The 18,221-nt window shown below is 41.2% G+C and overlaps 1 protein-coding gene and 1 long non-coding RNA gene across 2 annotated transcripts in view; one reads left to right on the forward strand and one right to left on the reverse strand.

The window, feature by feature from the left end:
- Positions 1–1,834: 1,834 nt before the first annotated feature.
- On the reverse strand, positions 1,835–2,040 carry LOC117945283. Its single transcript, XR_004656767.1, has 2 exons — positions 1,965–2,040; positions 1,835–1,923 (listed from the first exon to the last, which is right to left on the reverse strand). It is a non-coding gene; the product is annotated as an uncharacterized LOC117945283 (long non-coding RNA).
- Positions 2,041–7,291: 5,251 nt separating this feature from the next.
- Positions 7,292–18,221, forward strand: part of ptar1 (protein prenyltransferase alpha subunit repeat containing 1) — an 11,273-nt gene continuing 343 nt past the window's right edge. The window contains exons 1-7 of the mRNA XM_034872945.1: positions 7,292–7,430; positions 9,441–9,610; positions 10,407–10,473; positions 10,764–10,868; positions 12,715–12,952; positions 13,791–14,125; positions 16,467–18,221. The exon at positions 16,467–18,221 is cut by the window's right edge and continues 343 nt beyond it. Coding sequence (XP_034728836.1) covers positions 7,345–7,430; positions 9,441–9,610; positions 10,407–10,473; positions 10,764–10,868; positions 12,715–12,952; positions 13,791–14,125; positions 16,467–16,872 — 1,407 coding nt within the window. The 5' untranslated portion in view covers positions 7,292–7,344 and the 3' untranslated portion in view covers positions 16,873–18,221. The remainder of the gene's footprint in view (positions 7,431–9,440; positions 9,611–10,406; positions 10,474–10,763; positions 10,869–12,714; positions 12,953–13,790; positions 14,126–16,466) is intronic.

The following is an 18,221-nucleotide window of genomic DNA, read 5'->3' on the forward strand; positions in this document are numbered from 1 at the left end:
GGTGGCCGAGGGCTGTGGTGGTTCTGCAGGACATACTTCAGGCCTAAATGATACATCCTTACATACAATACAAATCGTTTGAAAGTTAATGCAAACAGATGAGTTTTGAGTTGAGCAGGTGAGGAGATGGGCGAAAGGTCTGAGGGCATCTAGTGGACAAGTATAGAAAGTGGAAATGGCTGAAAAGAAGGCCGAAGAGGCAAGAAAAGCAGGAAATGCACACAACTGAGGCGGACATTGACTATGTTTGCATGCACATAATATTTCCTATTCCAAAAGATACATTATTCCAGCTAAGGGGTTTCCATGGCTAATAAAGTGAAAAGTTCACTTACAGTATTTTCCCGTTTACATGCAGCCATGTAAAACAGGACTTCTTTCCAGCGGTGGAGGACTTGTTGGAGCGTGTGAACACAGCGTCCTTCTTTCATTCCTTCAACCAGCTTCTCGAAAAGGTCATATCCAAAAAACCTGTTGATATCCAAGTCTTTAAAAAAGTTAAAAAGCAGCTGTGTTTCTTTTCTTTTCTTTTGGCCGTGCATCTCTACCACAGCCGGACTGACTTGAACTGTCGGCTGGTTGGTTAGTGTCCAACAACCACGTCAACACACAAGGCTGACGGTAAGCCGTGACCAGCCAAGAGCCCGTAAACGGTTTCTAACAGATTCTGTTAGATTCTGCAGGTTCTGAATGCAAAGTATACATGTCCAAAGAATGCTTCTAAAACCAAAATAATACATGACATTTCCCACTTCTTAATCGGAAAATGCTACATTTGGAAACGGCCTTACTCAGAATATCCAAAGGCAATATGCTATTCACATGACCTAAATCAATTTTAGAAAATGTCATATTCAAAATAGTAGTGGAATATCAGTGTACATGCACATTTACTTATTGTGACACACATTGCTATAGTGCATGAAGGTTAAATATAATATCACAACCACCAATACTACACAAGAGCAGCAGCCTCCAAGCAGTGTTCATGTGGGCTCACCCTCCACTCCATCCCGACATATTCCTCTATTTCCTGTTTCAAAATGAGAGCGTTTTTTCCCAGGGGATGAAGCATCTGATGTGAAATAAATGTGGGCCCTGCAGGATTTACCCCTAGCTCAAAACTCAACCGTTGCAACTGTGGAAACTTATTACACATCTGGATATGGTTATATTAAAAAAACATCACATCCCAATACATAATACTCCATGTCTGCTTCTGCTTACTGAGCAAGATTTGATAATAATAGTACAATGAAAGTGAAAAGACAGTCTATCAGCACTGCTGCAATCCCAATACATAGACACTGGATTGGAATGAACTCATGTGTAATAAGAGTTCATCAATCCTCAGGGGCTCAAAGGAACACGCCAGCATTTTTTATTTGATAAAGGCATTGTCCTCCTATGAGATCAACCTCAAGAGTGGTCTGTTTATGTCCCACCAAAGTGTGAAGAATGTAATGAATTAAACAGGAATTAGATCTTTGTCATGCTGAGGACCAATGAGCTTGCAGTGTAATTCCACACAAGCATCTGAGTGTGACATACAGTATAAGTAGATGCTAGAAGTTGTAATTCTATAGGAAACCAGAAGCTGCACCTGAGATATGTGAGGAAACTCCTAATGTTTTTGCATGGCAGAGTCTGCAACAGGCTTGAACTTAGATACTTTCACTTTGGATAGTTGCACTTTTGGGTTGTGTAAATTAACCATTGCATTGATGCATCGTGACCTAGAATATTCTGCAATGATGCACTTAACACACCATAATCAATTATCGCCTTCTGATGTTGCTTGTTGATTTTCCGTCCGCTGATTTTTGTGTTTAAGCCTTTTGTCTGTGGTTTTCAGACTCCACTATAGTAAGGAAGGGTCTTTTTATAAGAGCAGATGCAATAAAAAGGGGAGTTCATATATATCTGATTGCTGGAATTTGTCTATGAAAACCGTGTGTAGCAACATATCGGACGCATCATGATATTGAATCGATTTGGATCGTTGATAGGATAATCGTAATCGAATCAAATCATGGCAACGGTGAAGATTAACACCCCGAACAAACATGCAAGCCACATAACTTCATCGGTAACACTTCACAATACGGACCACACAATTTGAGTAGTTACCAGGAAACAAAGGAGGAATAACAAACTCACTATCTAACTCCATGGATGTAAATGTTGTATATTGTGGTCTGAATATGGTGAATAAAACACTTGTTAACAACCCTGCTGTCTCTGATTTTTAATTAATCAATTAATTAAAGGGCCAGTGTGTAACAATTTCATATTTACCACCACTATCAATTCCAAGTATTCGCATATTATGAATTTGAATGTGAACTTTGTCTCAGGATTTATGGCATCCCAACGCCGGCATGGCTAGGTGCTCATGGAATCAAGACGTAGTGATGGGAAGACCAGTACTTTTAGGTAACTTAATGTTTGATAATTGGGGGACATTGGGAATAAAAAATCAGCTTTTTAGAAAATAACTTTAATGCCTTTATTAGAAAATTAGGAAAAGTCCAACCTTTAAGGGCATCTATTTTCTTTGTGAATGAATAATGAATTGTGAATAAACAAATGTTCTTCCTTAAAATAGACGGGGCATAAGAATTCACACCCCTGTGTTACATTCCCATAGAGGCAGGCACATTTTTAGTGTCAAAGGCCAGTTATTTCATGGATCAGGATACTATGCATCCTGATAAAGTTCCCTTGGCATTTGGAATTAAAATAACACATCATCACGTACACTTCACCATACCCAGAGATAGGCATGGGGTACTTACTATAAAATCATCTCGATGTAAATCAGACCAGCTATTAAGCTAACTGAAATAAAACCATGCCAATCTCTATATCTCGTTATTTTTGCAGTTTTATTATTTTTTACAGCGTGGCCACTTGTGGTGAACTACTTTCTTCAATCAAACACAAACTAAAACAAAACAGCTGTAGTTCCAGCCAAAGGAAGAGTCCCCCAGAGTCTGGCTGTTGGAAGGGGAAGCAAACAGTCACATTTCCCCAAAGGTTTAACTCTTGCTCTAATTTTCAATGCCAGTACATTTTTAAATTTCTTCTTCAAAAGGATCACAACGGCCAAATTTGCCTCTTACAATCTGTACAGCAACCGGCACCCTCTGTCTTTAGACCCTTGAATGGAAGACTCTGAGACACCACAATACTGCATAAACTGCAACCTGCACAACTGGTTTATTTACATTTTATCATACTATTTAAGCAGTTGCACATTTTTGTATTCCAAACTTGTATATAATCAAATATTTCTTCTTTTATTTTATTCCTATCACAATTCCAGGCATATTGTATGTATGTGTGTTTTATCCTAGTATTTCAGTTATATTTATATTCCGTGCTGGGTGAGTGATTTTGCTGCTGTAACACTGTAATTTCCCCATTTTAATGGGATCAATAAATATCTAACTATCTAACTATCTATCTACTGATCTGAGGCCTTTAATCATCCGAGCGACCGTCCTGATAGTGTTTCTGCTGTTGGAGAACATTGTTCTTTAGTTCTACTTCAGGGTACAAACTCTCTCCGTTGTCTCCACCACTGACTGTGATTGTTGAACTGAAGAGAGGAGTGATGCAGGAAGTCATATCTGTGTTCTGTCATGTCTCTCCAGGCCAGCAGGGGGCCGCTGCCGTGCAGACAAAAGAAAATTGAGCCAGATTATTATAACCTGGGTGTCCCTGCAGCTGAAGGAGGGCCGATTGAAGATGAAGGAGCTCAAGGAGCAAAGTAGGACCTCCATGAGGTCCTTGGAGGCTTTTTATCCCCACTTGGAATAATTCCCATGTATTTACCCTTACAAAACTTTAATTCATTTTGAATGGCACATACAGGGTACAAGCGGCCGAAACGTGTGTCTAAGTGACTGATTGTGTCTAAGTGACTGATGGGAACAACAATCTCTGACACTGGTCCAGTATCAAATCTCCTAATGTGAGTTAACTATAGACAAACATTTGATTAATCAAAAACACATGTCATTTAAATACTTTGCTTATGATCTTATAATGAGATACCAGAAAGCTCCAAGCCCCCTGCTGTTTGTAGATCCAGGTTGGTGAACAACATCTGGTGTTATGGTGATGATCTGTTGGTGTGTGGGGTTAAAGAAATACAATGCGCCTCAGTTGGTGGAGTCTCCAGAAGTTGGTTTTAGGACGTAAGGTGCAGGTAGTACATGTTACCTTGGCCTGCAGGTAGTACATGTTACCTAGGCCTGCAGGAAGTACATGTTACCTAGGCCTGCAGGTAGTACATTTTACCTAGGCCTGCAGGAAGTACATGTTACCTAGGCCTGCAGGTAGTACATGTTACCTAGGCCTGCAGGTAGTACATGTTACCTAGGCCTGCAGGTAGTACATGTTACCCAGGCCTGCAGGTAGTACATGTTACCTAGGCCTGCAGGTAGTACATTTTACCTAGGCCTGCAGGTAATACATGTTACCTAGGCCTGCAGGTAGTACATGTTACCTAGGCCTGCAGGTAGTACATGTTACCTAGGCCTGCAGGTAATACATGTTACCTAGGCCTGCAGGTAGTACATGTTACCTAGGCCTGCAGGTAGGACATGTTACCCAGGCCTGCAGGTAGTACATGTTACCTAGGCCTGCAGGTAGTACATGTTACCCAGGCCTGCAGGTAGTACATGTTACCTAGGCCTGCAGGTAGTACATGTTACCTAGGCCTGCAGGAAGTACATGTTACCCAGGCCTGCAGGTAATACATGTTACCTAGGCCTTTTTGTAGTTAATCATTGTGATTATTGCTGTCCAACAGCATTGCGTAACCATGGTATCTTCAGTGATATAATGCCAGAAGTATTTTCATCTCTTTATTCTCTTCTTATTTTTTGGTTTGTAAGTTGACACAAGTGTAGTTGTTTGCGCATCTAGGTCTTGTTGTTTGTGTGTTAATGATGTCTATATGTGTACAATTATAAGTGTCACCCAAAAAATTAATAAAATGATCCTAAAATCCTAACATTATTATTTGAATCAGCTGTTTTTCTGTGTTGTCGAAAACAAAACAAAAAAGCTAATTGTAGCAGCTGAGACCTGTCCTACCACCTGGGGAACAGACAAACATTGTAAATACAACTTAAATCGGGATGACAAGATTGCATCTGGGAGGGGGGCATCAAGCACCTTTCAGCTGCTACTAAACTGATAGGATGTGAGCCACAGAAGCTAGACCACCACAGAGACCTGGGGAGAGGACAGACTACACAGACAGACAAGTGATAAAACACTAGCACATGATTCACAAATGGGGATAGGAGACAAGGACACCATTCATCTGAGGGAAGAAATGAACAAGAGGAGAGACTGAGGGCAAAACACCCAGATCCATAACAAAAGAGAACTAAATATGGATTTAGATAAACAACACTTTTCAAGGACCTGCATGTATTTTGTTTTTTTATAAATTATTATGCATTAACAATTCATTGCTTACAATATTAGAAAAGGAGCAGGTTGAATCATAAGCTTTGACGGTTCCAGGCCCGTAAACAGTTGCCTCCCCCACAGTGGTCCCCCCACATCAGGATAACACTCTTTGCACAGATGCTCTCCATCTCTTATGTAAGATTGTTTGAAAGTGAAGTCGCAGGCTTTTTCTGAGTGTCAGTTGTGGGAGGCCGTGAGATACAGTCAAGCTGTTCCATTTCCTAAACACGTTTCAACACTGAAAAAAAAAAAAAAAGAGATCACATTAGAGTTGTCTGTGTTGTAATCTTATCTTGTTGCAATTTGAATTTTTTGGGACCAGAAAATATTGCACAGCAGGATTTAAAAAGAAACACAAAAGATTGCATTATGTGGGACAAAAGATGCATTGAATAATTTTGTAGACGGGCTTTGTAAATACTGCATTGGTTTGTGCAGAGCTTATCTGGCTGCAAACTGAACCCTTGATGGTTTAGGTCTACACTAGCCACATATCTCCCCCTTCTGGCAGCCCTGCTGTGTGCTTTGTACATGTTTTTCAGAATGGTAACACAGAAAAATAGAAAACAAATGAATGCCAACAGCTTAAATTAGCATTGACAGTTCGTAGTCACAATTACTGCTACAAAGATGTGTAAAATTACATTGAGTGCTAGTGAGGTCCATTTCTCAGCTTTGAAAGAGTTTTGACAATCAGCACCTTTTTATAACATAAGATAAAATAAGATATGCCTTTAGGGTCTCCTATAAATAGAATTCCTCTTAGGCAGTTGGGAGAACAAAAATGGCCATGCATTGCACATTAAAACGCCGTAAACATACAGTAAACTGGGAGGTTGTGGCGCAGTGGATACGGCACATGCCTTTAGCGTGGGAGATCAGGGTTTGATTCCCACTGTGATAAATCAATCAATGTGTCCCTGAGCCAGGCACTTAACCCTAGTTGCTCCAGAGGTGTGTGACCTCTGACATATGTAGCAATTATTAGTCGCTTTGGATAAAAGCGTCAGCTAAATGACATGTAATGTAATCATGCATAAAACATAAGCATCCACTATCTCATCCAAATGCCTTTAATAAAAATCTGATAAACTTCAAACAATACCCTGTGACACTGTGTTATTAGTTTCTGGTAATTTGATTAATTTAACACTTATTTCTGGAGAATGCACCATCAAATGGACTACTGATGCTAAAAAGCTATAGCTAAATCTGGTACACAGCATAATTTCTCTCCTTTTTTTAAATTAATTAGTTTCTGTACATGGTTCCAGACATAAATAAATGTAATAATTATGATAATGAAAACAACAATATAGACTGCTTTAAGACACATCCTTCACCTAATCCTGCAAAGGGGCCTGTGTTTTTTTCCTTTGTCAGTTATAATCATGCTATGTTTATCTGGTGCATATTCCTAAATAACTTTGTGTTCTATTAAATTATCACAAACTCACTGACAAACTGCAAACCTGGGGCACATGAGTACTGGCTGGAGAAGTGGCCTTGTGTAAAGTAGAGTGTGTATCAAATGTCAAATGTCAAATGGCATGTTAGCCCATTGAATGACATGAAAAATTGTTATTAGCCTATGAAACATCATGTCATGTAAAACATTTCAATTGATTCTTATTACTGAACAAATGGACAATTCATTGTCAAACCAATCAAGGATGTGCTGTATTTTATTTTACATAAATATTTCATCACAGGAAGGACAACCGTACACAGCTAATGCAACCCGAAGGATCTCTTGGGCTTCCGTAGTATTGTTTTTTTTTTTTTTTTTTTTTTTTTTTTTTACCCGGAAAAACTTTTTGGTCATGTAACGCGTCATCAGGTGCCATAAAGATGGCGGAGTCGGAGGAGGAGGTGGACGTATTGGTCCAGAGAGTTGTCAAAGACATCACTAACGCCTTCAAGAGAAACCCCAACATGTAAGTATAGTTGACTGTGAACATAGCAGGCAGACGGGAGCGGCTCTGTCTATTCCAGGGCACGCCAAGACACACAACAGCTCGAGCCAGCCTTTCAACGGTGTGGGCTTGGACTATTACCTGGAATCAGAGCAGTGCAGGCAAAGTTAGCAGTTTGTTCTCTAATAGCTAGCTAGATGAAAGGCTTTATAGGAACACTGTGTTTAATAGCAAAATAGAATAAACGGTTATTTAGAGTTAGCAGTTTTAGCTCGCCCTTTGACGTAGCTAAGGCGGCTGTCAAAGCTGCTCCTCATTATTCACGGGCCAGCAACGGCAGCTCATTAATGGTACGCTTAATTCTTTTAGCATTTAAAAAGTGTCTTATTAGAAATTTCTTCCCGTGCTTCTGTGTAATAGGGCTGCTTCGGTCTCTTTAGCAACGCCGTGCTGTCAGGGTTGGCAAATGCTAGCTACGCTTTTACGAGCTAACGTTAATATTAGCTTCTGATCTGTTCATAATGCATGAAGCAGCACTTAAAGCTGGTGTCAAAAGGCTCTTACCATCAATGTACTGTTTCAGTATACATAATTAATATATTCTCTAATTAGACTAGCATGAAATAAAAGCAGAATTTAGTCTGTCAATGCTTAACGTTACATATTACGTAGTATTAAAACAAACAATTGCACTATGAAACTGTATATTGATATATGTTATATATATGATAACTGAAGAGTGGCTTAAATGGTGAGTTGGCTTTACATAGATTATAGACAGTCTTCCTGAAGTTTAAAATTCCTCTTAAGTTTCTTAAAATGTAGAACATTCTTTCACTTAAACTTAATTTAGAACGTGAAGGTAGAGTTCTTGAGTGCAGTAGGCTGTGTTAAATTGAGCTATGTGGACCTAATAAACTGGTAACTAAGTGCATATTTAAGCAATAGCTCACAATAGGCTGTGTTATATTTTGATTATTGATGCCTTTAAATGAGGTTGGGTTAATAGTGTTCACAATAAGATTTCTCAGCCCCAGGGTTAAACATTAGCACCATTTTAAAAATATTACGTGGATGGTAGATAGTTAACCGTTTCATCCACCAGTCATATGACTCGTGGAAGAAAAAGTACATTTTACTTCCCAAGAATCAAGCCAATTTTGGGCCTGATTTTCCCCTCCCGACAATAGTCAACAAAGCTCTAATTTTTTGAAGGTTTGAAAAATGATCTTGTCAGATTTTTCTGTGATGTGGTCCATGTTAACTAGTGTTTTTTACATTCAATGCTTATCCCATCCGCACCGATTTCAAACCTATGGTCAATATTCACATTCTGCCTGCGCAACCGTGGGAAGACATTCATCCAGTAGCGCCAAAATTGAAAAATGGCTGATGGTCATCACAGCATTAATTTGTGCTCAAACTACAGACTCTAGCTGTTATATTCACTTGAATACATTTGAACTCTCTCCTCTGCTCAAGTCACTCTTTCTCATCTGCGCAAATCGCATCTCCCATCACTTTCTCTCTCTCGCTTCATCAGCGTCCACAGAAGCACCTCAAACTAACCCACCGATATCCAAGCTGGCTGTGGTGGATGAGCTGGCACGAATATTCAAACCTTTTTATTGAACAACTATTGCAAATTCACATTGCTCCCTGTATGAAAAGTTCGACGCAAAACATTTACAGGCTTGTATTTTGGCAATTTCATGTTTATTTGCTTCGCTTTCGAAGACTTTTTTTAAGCAAATAACCCACAAGTCCAAAACAAACAATAAAAAGACCAGAGCTGTGTGATGTTACCCTGAACAAGTATAGAAATATCCTGGAGTACAGTGATAGTTGAAATGGCTAAGGACATAAATGACCCTGTGTCTTGGCTTCTGAGAAGAAAAAAGCATTTCAAAAATTGTTAGGATATTCCTGAGCATGTGGCCCAAAGGAAGCTACATGATGTGTTGCCAAAAAATGCTTCCATGTCCATGCACAACAAGTTGAAACCCTCATTCTCAGTGTCTGCTCCCTCAGTGATGAGATTGGTGTGATCCCGTGTCCAGAGGCCCGCTACAACCGCAGTCCCATTGTGTTGGTGGAGAACAAGCTGGGTGTCGAGAGCTGGTGTGTCAAGTTCCTGCTGCCCTATGTCCACAACAAGCTTCTGCTCTACCGCCAGCGCAAACACTGGGTGGAGAGGGAAGGTAACCAAAGAACATCTACCACAACCAAATCACTCCTAGAGGTTACAGCAGTGTTTCCCTTAGAATCGTACTAGCCAGACATGTAATGTATTATTTTTTTTCGGACAAAAAATAAAATTGCCCTTTTAAATTCTACATTGCTTGTCAGGAAATGACGAGAGTATCAGGCAAAGGAGCTTTTAAATTGACACATTTTCTTTTGCTGTGCAAAGTAACTGTTAAATATTGAATTCAACTTTTAATTGTTAAAAGGAAAATCGAATTTGATGTGGTGCACTGTTTTGGTTAAGTCTGTTTCCTCGTTTTTTTTTGTCACATAGAACTGGGCTGGTTAAAGTTAACTTGACTGACATTATAGAAGTCGCTAAAACTAGCACAAAGGTTAGCCAATGTCAGCTATCAGAGCTAATGTTGGGCTGTGACGAAAAACGGCTGAGATAAGCAGACTTCATTTTCCGTTTGGGAACTCCTGGTGAAGTCGGGAAAGCCGTTTTAGTAACGTTAGATGTACGGTAGGCCTGAGAGTTACTGTGGTCAAGCTGTCTGTGCACAGAGATGAGGCACTGTTCTGTTATTCTGTGCTGGTTGGCGGCAGACACTTGTAACGTGAAACTGCCCCTGTCAGTTGTGGAAGGATTACATCCCCCAGTACCTATGAGTACCGTCACATTTCTACTACAATATTTTACAAACCTAGTCTGGTCTCAAAATTGCAAACAAAACACTTAAGCTTTTTCTTGTCCCTTAATCTGCCAAACAATTTAAAAAGCTAACAGTTCATGTTTTTGTCCCTTAGCTTTAGCGGATATCACCTGTACTCTGTTGCTGCTTAACCCGGACTTCACCACTGCATGGAATGTCAGGTACAGATATACCCAGTCACAGCCGCCGTCTACAACACAAGTACAGAAACATTTGTTCTTACAAATGTCAACTGTTTATTGTCTAACATCTCTTTGCAAAAGAAGACACAATACTCAAAGCATAACGTAGTGAGCCTCGTACATTGGCTGACGGAAATGAAGCTTCTAAGGATCACAATTCAACACGCCACAGTGTGGCTAAAGCATGCTATACAGGCCTGAGCCTGTGGAAGATGGAAGATATTCTGCTTTGCAGGTCTTTTGTAATGTGTGGCCAATTGTTGTTGCAGGAAGGAGCTACTGCAGTGCGGAGTTCTTAACCCAGAGAAGGACCTCTACCTGGGCAAGCTGGCCCTCACCAAATTCCCCAAGAGCCCTGAGACGTGGATACACCGGTAAGACTCAGCAGCAGAGAACCCTGTTCTTCATTAAACACTAGAGGTGTGACAAGATCTCACCCCAACAAGATCTCAAAAGATTAAACGTGACAAGATTTCTTGTCAAGGTAAAAAGTCTCTTGCGATGTCAGTACACAAGTGCAGAGCAGCAGCCTTGAAATTAGCAAAGAAGAGCAGTATTGGATGAAAAAAGCTGCCTGTAAAACCCATCGTTATAGAGTACTCTCTCTCTCTCTCTCTCTCTCTCTCTCTCTCTCTCTCTCTCTCTCTCTCTCTCTCTCTCTCTCTCTCTCTCTCTCTCTCTCTCTCTCTCTCTGCCAAGAGACACACGTGTCCGCAGCGTGCAGTTTACTGTGCAGCTGTCTCTTGCAGACCACTCTTTTTCTCGAGAATGAGTTGGGAAGTGGACAGCAAAACTTGACTTTTAATGGTCTTAATTTTCATCCAATATGGTCATAAATTGATACTAGAGTATTTTACTTCTTTTTTAGTGCTGCATCTGTCTTCACAAAAATTATCTGTTGAGTATTTGATGGTAATATATTTGTGCTTTAGAACGTAATCAATGTTAAACAATAGTAAAATAGGCTCTCTTTTAACGACAAATTCAAGTACTAAATATTTGGTCTAAACTTGAATGTTGTAACCTTGGAGCTCTGAGTGAAGAGACTTGCTCACCATTCATCTGGAATAAGTAACCGTGTAATTGTTAGTTATGCAGTAGCGAAGCCAGTTATCTAAGTTTGTGGCAAAAGCTTTCAGTGCTTAGTTTTGCATTTGGGGATTTTTTTATTGAATAAAAAACTATTTACTTATTTCTTCATTGTAGTTATCTGTAAAATAGTGTCCCAATCTCTTGAACCCAATCGCGTGTCTCGTCTCGTCTCGTGAGCTGGGTGTTTCGTCAGACTCGTCACATTCCAGATTGGCCCATCTGAGCTTTAATTTTCTCAAAGGCAGAGTATGATACCCAGGGCTTTGCCATTTCTAGCCACTGTGGGACCATAGCCAGGCTGGGGGAACTCATATTAATGTTTAAAAAAAACTCATAAAGTGAAATTTTCTTGCCACGGGACCTTTTTAACTCGCTGAGTTGCACAAAAAGGACACACTGGCCACCTGTCCAACAGTTTAATATGGTACTTCTACAAGCACTGCACTTGATCACCCTCAGCTGTACTGGTATCCTGTTTCATGGCGTCTTTGGGGGCTACTCATCAAACTTTAATTTTATAACCGCCATCTGCAGCCACAAAATGAACTTTCTTTTTGACGGGGGCTAGTACGTGTGACTAACACCTCCAGTGGCAGAACTGACAAATGGAGGGCCGCTAAATGTATTTAGCAGTAATGATTCATTCCATTCACCTCAAAGGCCGAGTTGGGCGTGACATCACACCCGAGTTGACTGCGTTCTATTAAAATAAGACGGATTTCACAGTGGGGTTTTGGCCAGGTTAGCCATTGTTGGCAATACCACTTGTTAACGCATTACGCTGTTTTTTTGTAGATACAAACAGCGTAACATGTCCACAGATATAAGTTGGACAGTACTGTATTTAAGAATGATTTTAGTGAGACAAGAATAAGACAACAGTGCTAATAAATTGTATCTTACTACAGCTTTCACTACTGTTGATGCACGGGGCGGTCATGTTGGATTTGGAGGTTGGCTTGCTTGTTGTACTGTGAGGTGCTTCAACCTCCTAACTCGGAAATCCAACTTCAGGGGGCATGTTTCCAACTTAGAACTCAGAAAATTCAAATTACGAGAACAAATGGAAAGCACCATCGCAATACACCAGTTAAAGGAGTTCCCTCACCCTGCATTGTCTCCCTGTAGACGCTGGGTGCTGCAGCAGATCCTGCGTCAGTGCTCTGCTCTGGGCCCGAACCATCAGCCGGGTGAAGCGGAGCAGGCCGATGCCGAGCGGAGCCAGGAGCTCAGTGACAATCTGGCCAGGACGCTCCATCAAGAAATGAAGGTGTGTTCTGACGCTGCCTGCCGCTATCCCAGCAACTACAACGCCTGGTCCCACCGCATCTGGGTGCTGCAGCACATGGCCAAGGGCAACGTCAAGGTAGGATCACTATCTTTCATTATAAATAAAGTCTAGGGGCATTGTAAGTACCATCAAACTGTCAAAAAGGGGGAACATTTCGCAGCATAAATATATGAAGAAAATCAAATATAATTTTTGACCAAATTTATTGCTTTTTGCCGCGATATTGTAGAGTTGACTATTGGTGCTTTTACAAAAAATGTACACAATTGGAGTTTTGTTAATAATCACTAGTAATTTGGATATATTGTCTAAGTGGGTAAAGACAAATAATAGAACAGCTAGAACAGTCTGGTAAGCTCAGATAATGACATCACTTTACTGTAATGCAGCAGGGAAAGACATACGTGAGTAAACAAAACATTCACAAGAAAGAAAAATCTGTCTTGCCTTGTGAAACATGGACACAGTACAATGCTCACAGTAGATGCAGGTACTTTAGTTACTGAGTCGTTTTTCAGTAAGCATAAGATCAGTAATCCCACCTTCAGTTATCTTATCATGGTACAAGATGAAGTTGGACGGTATTCCAGCCAAGTTACTGGCTCTATGCCAAAGTATTAACCTTCTGAAAACGACATCTTCCTCTGGGAAATGCTGGCCACCATCTATGAACAGGCAACATCAAGTGTACAGTAAATTATTTAGAATTTCAGCTTTTGTGAGTTTCTCACAAATGCTCACACGCACGCACGCACGCACGCACGCACGCACGCACGCACGCACGCACGCGCGAAAGCCCTGTGTGGAGCCTCAGCAGACTCATAAATCCTGTTTAAGTTGACAACATGACAACATGACAAACTCCAAACGATGTCTTGGATTTGCTGCTTATGAGTCCTCTGCTCCATCCCAGGTGTTACATGATGAGCTGTCGTCGATGCGCCTCTGGGTGTCCATGCATGTGTCCGACCACAGCGGCTTCCACTACCGCCAGTTCCTGCTTAAGGAGCTGATCACGGAGCTCTCCCAGACTCCAGCTTCCACCCCCCCCAGTTCGCCCCAGCCCAGCCCAGCCCCCGGCACCAGCCTCCCCCCTCCCAGCCAGGGCCCGGCCAACGGGGAGCTGTCGGGGGCGGAGGCCGCAGCAGAGGAGGACAGGCAGCTACTTCAACTCTTCCACCAAGAGGTGGAGCTGTGCTCAGACCTGATCCAGTCCTTCCCTGGTCACGAGACCCTCTGGAGTCACAGGTGAGGCCACACGAGGAACAAAACACTAGACAGTTGTCGTTTCACAGTGGCGTATTATGAGACTACAGAGACCCAAACGCACTGCAAGCAATAACTGACGCGCCTCATTTGATGCTCCTATGGTGCACTGCAGGCATCAGATTTGAAATGCCAACACCACAGACACTAGCAATATTTTAGAAAATTAGGTAACTAATAAGGCAAAGGTTCTTTGTGTTACAGATCCCCTTATTAATGGTGGCATTAGACTTCGTCCCATGACGGCTAGGGTGGTAAAACTCCCGCCATAATCTAGCCTATTATTACATGTCATTACTTTTTTTTTGTAATGGTATTGAGACATATTTAATTTGCATTGATTCACTTTTTTTAGTGAATATAGACTACTGAACACGTTTTGATAGATTATGCATTCATAAGGGACTGGAGAGAAAAGATGAACAGACCCTGTTGTCATTTTTCATCACCAAAGTGACTGCAGAGCCCACTAAAACCATTTAAAATATGTACCTTATATTATGCTTGCTTGTCCTTCAGCCTCTGTGCACTAATCTCTCATTCTCTCTACTAATTTATGAATGCAATCACAACAATTAATGGCTTTTTAAAGAAACTTGGCTACACTCAGCTACAGTGACATTTTGAATTGGTATGTAGGCGTACTGCCGCTGCAGAATTATGAACTTCATTGACAGGATGATTAACATCCTTTGCTCGCATGTTTCACCTTTTTTTATATAAAAAAAATAAAAAAAATTCAAATATGAATCAAAGTTTGCAGAGCCAATCTCCGTGGTCCATACGGCTTAATTTTCTAACCAGCAGTATTTGGGGAAAAACTCTTATTATATAGCACATGTTTGCAGAATATACTTTACAGAAACCCCACCCCTATTTATTTTCCAAAGGCACAATAGGTTAAACTGCAAATAACAGCTGTCCTCCAGCTTGGGGCGCGGGGTCCTCATTTGAAACGCGTCAAAGTAAATAGAAACACCTCATAATGATTTGGTGCATGTTTGGCCATTTAAAACAATAGGTGTGCTTCAAAATGCGAGTCAGATACTTTCAGTGCGTTTGGGCCTTACTGCTAAAGAAGCAAAGCACCGCAGTTGACTTTATTTATGCGTGTTTGTGCTGGTAAGTCCATGTATAACCATGAAGCCTTAAAAAGGATCTTCTGCTTCTGAGAGATTTGTGTGTGTTGCCACGGAGCTCAACAGTCCCGCCCACACTACGAGAGACCGTGGGTTCCGGAAGTAAATTTCCCTTTGAGTTTTCCAATTGACGTCTGGAAAAATTGGTATATTAAGAGTTTTAAAGAGTAGCCTGTATTTATGTTTTTTTAATTTTTATTTTTTTAATACTGCAGTAGGTAATATAATGAATACACTCTTGTTTAACAAGATCCAAGCTCTTCTCTCTTTTAATCGTACAGTAGAAAAAGTGCAATTGTAGCAACATATGAGCTCAGGTGTATCAAATAAATCCAACAATAAAACAAATTAACATTTCAAGTCACCTTCAAGAGGAATACACATACTTGCAAAAGTGCAATTTTTCTCTCTCTTCTTTCTAAGGGAATTACAAGCCCGATTTTATTGCTTTTTTAATACGTGGGCTGCTATAACTGCCATTATAAAGGACTTGTGCGATATCTGAAACATTCGGGCCTGGTTGCGCAATTATGGAAGACAGGGCTACAAATGGGGGAGAGGCAGCACAGTTTACCTCCCTCTCCAGTCAGTGCAGGACATACTGTATATGGGAGAGCTACAGGAGAAGCTGGAGAGACACAGTGAGCACAACTCAGTGTTTTGCTGCTGTTATCCCGACTCAGGGATCCTTTTACAAAGACTACCACGTTGTAAATACACAAGTAAAATACTCCCTCACTTTAGAAGACCGTGTGCAATTTTCATTTTTTATTTGTTGCGAGGAATCCACACTTGCACTGTTGCTGGAGGCAGCCATTATTAGTAGTTATTTTTAGATTTCTACGCGGCGACGCAAATTATTTGGGTCGACGCATTTAGGTGATCCATGACGTCAACTACGCAGACAAGTAGTCCCAGCCTTAGTTACCATTCTTTTGCTGGTGTTGTAAGGGGATTTGGCTTTCCGACCTCACTGTTTTCCATTCCACCAATGCTTTTGGCACATTTGAAGGATAGACGTCTCTAAACTGTCTAAGTACAATTTTGAGGCACTTCTATTTTATACTACCTTAATTTCTACTGTTACTCCACTACATTGTGACAGAGTATACTTTTAGCCACATAGTGTATCTGTACATGCCTTTTCTATAATAGTGTTTGATGTATGTTTCCACCCCTCCCAGGCGGCACGTCTTCTACCTGTGGCACCACTGGAGGAGGGAGCACCAGCATCACTGCAGCAGCAATGGAGGCAGAGCGTCGGCCCGCCTTAACAACAGTGGCCCCTCGCTGGCCGGGGTCGGCGCTCAAAGCTGCGCCGGCAGGGGGGAGAGTGTGAACGGGCAGGGGCATGCTAGTGACGCTATGGAGGTGGACGGGGCGTCCTTGCCCGACCCGCGGGACAGCAAGCGACTAAAGAGAGGCATCCTGCTGCCAGGCCCCCCCGCCCTGCTGCCCAGCCCCCCCGCCCTGCCCTCTGAGCACAGCTTTGTGAGCGGTGTCCTGGACAGCTGTGGGAACCCCGAGCAGAGACGTTTCGCCCTGGCATACAGGAAGTGGTTAGACACTGTCGTTGATCAGCAGCCTTGAGAGGGAACAGTTAATCTCTCTCAACATTGAAGTTGCCTTTAGACACAGATTTAGGATCAGCTTCCCTACCTGTAGCGCTGACTTTAACCACTAGTGCTTCAGATGCAGTGACGACTTTAGAAACCAGTCCCAGGGCAGCTCCTGACAATGGGGAGGGAGGGTAAGGAGGTTTTAACGACATCCCGTCTACTCTTCCTCTAAAACCTCTGGATTCTCCTAAGCTTGATCTGAGCCAGTACCCCTTCAGAACGGAAATCTGCACACAGAACGTGTTGGCTCGCTATGCGTCTGTTTGTAGATTCTCTTCCTATTCAAGGTTTCTCCGTGCCTCAGGTCCAATTGCCACTGCTTTTGTTTTTTAGTGCCAGTTTGGTATTTATCTGCACGTATTACTTGTCTGTTCAAATATGTCAGCAAAGAAACTAAATGAATCATATGTGTTGGGCCTGATTGGTTTGAATGCCGAAATAAGCCAGTAATTTATGAATGAATAACTTATTAAATAATATGAAATGAATCATCGTCATATGACTAAAAAGAGTAGAAAATACAGTACATGACCAAATAAATTGTAAAAATACAAAACATTGTTAAAACTTTATTTTTTATTTATCATGGTGGTATTTCATCCTCATTTTCCCAGTATTTACTGGAGTTCATTTTATTTTCAAACATCCTCTCTCTACAAAAGTCTGATTTCTCAGGTGATTGGCTAAAACCTGAGGGGGGTGGGGAGTGGAAACGGAAAAATGTAATAAGAGGAATTTTTTTTAGCTATAATGTAGGGTGAATGAAATTCAATACATCTGGTCACTATGCATGTGATGACATTTAATTTTACAATTACATCTTATTGTTTTTATTTGATTGGCCCTTTTGGAGTTAATGAACCCTTTATAAGATCAGACCAGAATGACAGTGGCTCTAATTGAATCACATTGGAAGCCTCAGGTTCCCTCGTCTTTAATGATTGGTTGAAATGCCCCGAGCCCTCCCGTGTTGCACTGGCCAGGTTCTGTAGATTTCCATTCTGAAGGTGGTGACATTTATTAACCATGTCATTTTTCTCTTTGTCTTTTCTTGTGTTGGTCCTTGGTTGCTGCTCCTGCTCCATGTTACTTTTATATTGTCAGTATGTCCTGACTATGTAGCTAAGCGCTAAGTTACAGTAGGTTACAACAGAAAGCCAAAAAGCTGGTATAGTTGGCTAAATAACAGGTTACATTGCTAACTTACAAGTCTTACCTTCCAAGAACCTGAAGCACTAAATCTATGGGCAGAAAAATGTTAGCTTTAGCAGTTTAGCGGTATTGGTGTTTGACTCTGAAGGATAGAGTGCTAGGGGGGTG

This window comes from Etheostoma cragini, chromosome 5 (genome assembly GCF_013103735.1).
Source record: "Etheostoma cragini isolate CJK2018 chromosome 5, CSU_Ecrag_1.0, whole genome shotgun sequence".
Classification (NCBI taxonomy): domain Eukaryota; kingdom Metazoa; phylum Chordata; class Actinopteri; order Perciformes; family Percidae; genus Etheostoma; species Etheostoma cragini.